General features: G+C 32.5%; 1 protein-coding gene across 1 annotated transcript in view; it reads left to right on the top strand.

Moving 5' to 3' along the window:
* Window positions 1-1,385: 1,385 nt before the first annotated feature.
* LOC107299491 (DNA-dependent protein kinase catalytic subunit-like) overlaps window positions 1,386-6,000 on the top strand; it is a gene marked incomplete at both ends in the record, with an annotated part of 30,406 nt that continues 25,791 nt past the window's right edge. The window contains 6 exons of the mRNA XM_015828846.1: window positions 1,386-1,462; window positions 1,695-1,787; window positions 2,666-2,740; window positions 2,836-2,944; window positions 3,840-3,952; window positions 4,772-4,871. Of these exons, the coding sequence (XP_015684332.1) occupies window positions 1,386-1,462; window positions 1,695-1,787; window positions 2,666-2,740; window positions 2,836-2,944; window positions 3,840-3,952; window positions 4,772-4,871 (567 nt within the window). The remainder of the gene's footprint in view (window positions 1,463-1,694; window positions 1,788-2,665; window positions 2,741-2,835; window positions 2,945-3,839; window positions 3,953-4,771; window positions 4,872-6,000) is intronic.

Genomic DNA, 6,000 nt, shown 5'->3' with positions numbered 1-6,000 from the left:
GGGTTGGAAAGATCCAGCTCAGCCAGCTATGGATTTGACTTGGAAGGTGCTTCTCTGCTCTTGCTGTTTCTCAGTCTAATCTGAGAACATTTGTGAGAATGAAATGAGTGGCTAGTCACATTTCAGTGGTAGCAGATTCTCCACTCTTTAATTTAGCATGATGAATAAACCCAAGCAAGGTTTGAAATTGTCTAGAGACTGTGTGTAGATTTTCCCCTGCATCTGTGATGTTGAAAGAAAGCCAAGTGCATAATCCTTGTTCCAATATGTCATGTATTTCCTGAAGGTGCCATTCTTTGTTACGTTCAAAGGGATAGTATTATATTCTGAAACCCTTTATTTGGAAATACAGATAGTCCTTGACTTACGACCACAATTGGGACCAGAATTTCCATTGCTAAGCAAGACAGTCATTAAATAAGTTGTGCCTGATTTTACAAGCTTTTTTGCCATGGTTCAGCAAATCACTGCCATTGTTAAGTGAATCATGCATAATTAAGTGACTTTGCTTATTGGAAGCTTATTGGGAAAGTAATGCTGAAAGAAAAATCTTCATCAGGTCCAGTCCAAGCCGGGAATAAACAAAATGGAGACTGCTTCAGAAAGAAGGTTGTAGTTTATTGAAGAGCAGAGCCAGACAGAAATGTGACTCTAGGAAAGCTGACCACATGTAGCAGGGAGTGGTGGGTTTTTATACCTTCTTGGGCTTTTGAGGTTGTTTCCTGTTCCTGTGGCATGAATTTTGACCTGAGGTTCAGTGTGCCTTTCTGGTATTCTAATGGTGGTGGGTTAATTGTATTATGTCCCAAAGGTCATATCCTGCTCCCCTGGGGTTGTGGCTGATGACTATGTCCTATGTTGGATTTTTTGGGGTGAGGGATTGTTGATTTCTGGGGATCTTTTGTCTTTCTAATTCCATAAACTCCAAGCTTCCTGGCTCCAGCCTTTCTGAAAGGATTATCACATCTGCATTTCTACAGATCTGGTTTCTGCTGAGTTTCTGGCTAGGGGGAGGGAGATGTTTCCTGCCTTTTTTAAGATCTTCATTATTCCTTTGGAGAAATATATTCTGCCTTTTTAATATTCCCCAAAATATTTCTTTTCCTGGGGCAGGTAGCTGACTTCCCACAGTAACAAAGGGTGATGATATAACCCAGGGACACTGTAACCATCGTATATATATGGCGGTTGCCAAGCATCCAATTTTCATCATGTGACCATGGGGATGCTGCAATGATTATAAGTGCGAAGATCGATCATGTCACTTTTTTCAGTGCCACTGTAACTTTGAATGATTGCTAAACCAATAGTTGTAAGTCACGGATTACCTGTCGAGTATTTGCTTAATTTTTTAAAATATTAATCTGCATTTATTCTTCCCTCAGCCTTGCAGATTTCACTGGTGTTTTCTAAAGAAAATGGACTACTATCATTTATTCATAAGTCGCTGAGTGTTGAAGATGTAAGTTAAAAATCTAGGGATGAAACTACTTTTTAAATAGTCTTGCCTTGTTGAGTAATATTTCTAGACAAATTAGGTACATTTTGTTATGTTGGAAGTTATTTGAATTGCTTTTTCAAAAGCTGTGTGTAGCAAGTAAGTGATCTGAGAGTGCAGTGTTTATATGTTCATTTCATAAGACTGATATTAAGCCTTATTTTGTCTGAATATATTCTTAATGATTTTATTTTAGTTTAGAGAATGCAGAGAAGAAGCATTAAAATTTATTCTTGCCTTTGTGGAAAAGATTGGCCTCAAAGTTCAGCCTTATGCACAAGATGTAAAGGTAAGTCAAAGAAAATTATTTTACTTTTTTTATGTCAAACTAGATAAATTTGCTGAGCAAAGTAGAATTAATATTAAAATTAAAATACTAATGGTAATTTTAAAAGCTAACTACTTTCATGAAGTTCTTAAATTATTTGTTCAGTTGAATTTCTCAAACATGAGATACTACTTACCTGTACTTCATGAGAAATATTTAAAGTATCTCAAATGAAAAACATTACATCTTCGAAACAGATTAGGTATGAAAATTGTATTTTGGATGGAGGTCGGAAAAATAGGAAATAATTTGTACTTCATCTTAATTTCATAATTTATCTTCAGAATGTGCCTTTTTAATATAAAAGTGTAACATGCTGGTTCTTCTGGGTCTGAACAATCAACTGTGATTGTAACCTTCTGTCTCAATCTAGAAGTTGTACTATTGTGTTATTGTTTATATTGTTCTAATCTTATATTAATGTTAATAGTATTTACCATAATTAGAATATAATATTCTAATATTGTTAATGCTTCCAGATAGAATAATAGATGTCCATCAATTTCATATTCTCTTTTTACCACTGGGATGTTCTGAATGGATGTCTATTTATGAACACTCTCCACTGTTGAAAAGAGAAGATTTAATTTAGTCCAAAATGTACAGAAAAAACATTGCTACAACCTGGCTTTTGATTAATGCAACCGAGGGATGTGAAATATTCCAATATTCAAAATTATTATGTGGGTAAACAAATTTGCATTGGTATCTTTAGGTGTTTTAATATTTTTGAATAAAGTAAAATAATGGGGAAAAATTACATCACCAATTCCATATTTAAGTTGGAGGCTTTTGGTTGTATCGTTATATAATATCTTTTTTGTCTTTTAAAAAATTAGCGGATATGTGTTACTGTTTATACAAAAGGCAGATCAGCAAAATGTGGAATTCCAGCTCTAGAGCTATTGATCAAGGTAAAATTGATGGCATGTTTTTATATTTTGCTGTACTTTAAAAAATTATTTACCATTCTAACCCTTGGAATGTTGATTATTGAATATCTTTGTAGCTGCTTCAGAATTTACAATCATCATATGTAATGGAAGACATGAAAGTTGGAGAAATCTTTAACAAATTTTATGGAGAACTTGCTATAAAAAGCAAAGTGCCTGATACAGGTAATATTTAACTTGTTTGTCAGTAACTAAGATTAAAAGGTATTTAGCAAGTATCGTAAATTAGCTAGTGTCCCAAATAATAAATCAGTTGAGATATATCCTGACAAAAAGTTTCTAGTAAGCCTCTAATAAGTTGTAAGTAGTATTGTAAGCAAGGAATGATGGTGACCCTACGTGACATTGATTTTGTACAAATTTATTCCTACTTAATTGTTTTTAAAATTCATGTACAACTTAACATTTTTTTTTAAAATGTGCCAGACATCAAGATTTGTTCCCCAGGTGTTGCAAAAGAGACCAGCCCGAGGAACATGGCATGATAATAAGTTGTAACATTTTCTTCCCAGGAAAAAATGTAGTTGGAAGAAGAAGAGTATTCTGTTGGTTTCTGGCTTAATATCTTTTCACATGCTCTTTTTCTTCCCTGAGTCATTAAAAAGTTATTGCTGAAAACCTGAGCAATAGGTGTACCATCTTTTAGCAAGTTTATTTGTGATTTGTCTGGCAAGCAAGATCAATTCAGAAAGCTGAGGGGTGAGGTGGGATTTGGAGAGGGCTCAAATATAGTTATTTGCTGAAGTTACGTGTTTCAAAACTAAGCAGCTACTTGAACTTCTTTGGGAAGTAATCATTGCAGATGTGCAGGAGTGCATTTCTAGGGTTTTTTTAAACCCAGTTTTAGAAATCGTATAACTGAGTAGCAACATATATACAATGAGATTAGTACCGATCAGAACAATGTATGTGAATGCTGGTAAGAACTTGAAAATCTGTATGTTGCTTTGAATTAAATCCTTCTACATTTGATGATAGGGGGAAAATAATTGGGGTAGTTGACATCAAATAAAATATAATCAATTGATTAAAATGCTAATTTTTTATTTTTTTAAAAAAGTGTTGGAAAGGATTTATGAGCTCTTGGGAGTCTTGGGAGAAGTTCAACCTAGTGAAATGATTGACAATTCTGAAAAACTATTCCGTGCTTATCTGGGAGAATTAAAAATACAGGTAAGAAAGAGTTTTGCATTTGGTATGGAAAGTTGAGGTTGATTTCTTAAAAGTGTTGACAATGGTGACAATACCTCATATATTACTGTTTTATTATGATATAAGTTTTAATGGGCTATTCCAGTTCATTGTATAAAACTGAATATATATTTTCCATGTATGCTTTTGATGTATATGTACTGCAGGTTTCCAGGCTGGTCCAATTGCTCAGTATTAATGAAGCTTATTTAATAAGGCCATCACAGTGTTTTAATTTTGGACCTGTACATTTTCTTTTATAAATTTCAGTATGAGAATAATTGGCAGAAGTGAGAATTATAATTAATGCAAATTGAATTAGTGAGATATTTGCTATGTTTTTGTAAACACATCTAGCATTTTTAAAAAATTTAATGAGAATTCAGAAACCTGTATATTTGATTGGATTAATTTTTTCTATATAATGATGGGCAAAAATAATTTGCATAGCTGGTATTAAAATATGAATAGGTGAAAAAGATGTTAAATATTTTTGTAAATGTGTTAGAAATTATATGTAAGTTCCTGGGAAGTTTAAAGGCATTTGATAAGAACTTGGTTAGTGCTATCACAACCCTGTATGATTTACTGGTTATTTATATGTCAACATTTTCTGGATTATTCATCCTACATTAAATAATAGTGAAGAAATGATTTTTTGGTACCCAGTTATACATCAGAAGTACCACATTTATTCCATAATCTTACAATAGATGCATTGCTAAAATATTGATTTTTATTACTATTGTTACTTTAGACCTTCTCTGTTCTTGTTTTAATAGAATATTTTCTCATTTTCAGATGACCTCTGCAACAAGACAACCAAAGTTCTCTATTGTAGCAGGGTGTCTGAAAGGACTGACTGCACTTATGTATAATTTTACCAAATCCATGGATGAAGGTATAATCTTTATTTTACTAAAATAACCGAATAACAAAAAAGTGTACAATTTTCTTCCTGTATAAAATTGCCTTTCACCAAAAAGGTTAAATCTCTTAAGGGTGGAAAGTTTATGCCCCAAACCATCCTATTTAAATCTCATTTCACTGTTTGGAATAATTTGTTTCAAGATCAGACCTCTTTCAATAAAGTGGAAATGACCAAATTTGTGGTAAAAAAAAATATCTCAATGTTGAATAATTTGCACACATATTTAAGATGAAAAGCCTTATTGAAAGCTTATAAATTATGGAAACTTTCCATGAATTACTTTCTTGCTTTGTTTTAATACTAAAACTGGTTTATCAATTTGAGAAGAATTGATATAAAACAAACTTATGGATACTTTCCTAGATTAATTCATGTATAAAAGAAGCCTACAAATATTTAAAATCATAAAAGGCGATTTTGTGACTTTTTTGATCTTGGCAATTTGTTTTATTGGAATAGCCTTAATTTACTTTATTTAATCTGTTGTAATGTAGGTGTATACTTTGCTTTTCTCCTTTTTCTAAAATTATTTTTAGATTTTAAAAAATATTTGCATTTTTAGTGTCCTTTCCAAATAATTAGTTCTCTTAGAATCTTAAAGCAGATTAGCAGACATTTCATAATGTTTGGATTTGTTTTCTGAAGGTTTTGTAAAATTGGGAAATGTTAGAGTAGAATAGAACATACTGGTATAAATTAAAACTTCTAGTTGTTCTATACAGTTTATTCTGATAATTTTCTAGGCTTTATGGTGCATCTGTGTGGAGATTTTCAGTGGTTTCCTGCAATAGCAAAAGTAGAATGGACCAAGCTGGGAATGCCTTGGATTGGAGTGGGTCCTTGTTCTAATGATTGGTGGAATTTGATTATCAATGGCAATGGGGAATGCCAGGATTTATGATGCAGTTACACACTGTTGCACTTTCTGACCATGTCACTTAGCAATGGAAATTCTGATCCCAATTACTGTTTGTTAACCAGGGCCTATTTCTATGGTAAATAAACATGATGGATTACTTTGGTTTAGTTTGTTAGGAAGTCCTTGTTGATCAAAGCAATAAGGTGGAATAAAGTATTGTTGATATCTGACTTTTATGTC

Source organism: Protobothrops mucrosquamatus, unplaced genomic scaffold (genome assembly GCF_001527695.2).
Source record: "Protobothrops mucrosquamatus isolate PMUCROS unplaced genomic scaffold, P.Mucros_1.0 scaffold5014, whole genome shotgun sequence".
NCBI lineage: Eukaryota > Metazoa > Chordata > Lepidosauria > Squamata > Viperidae > Protobothrops > Protobothrops mucrosquamatus.
The sequence above is the reverse complement of the archived record's forward strand: the minus strand, read 5'-3'. Positions and strand labels throughout refer to the sequence as shown.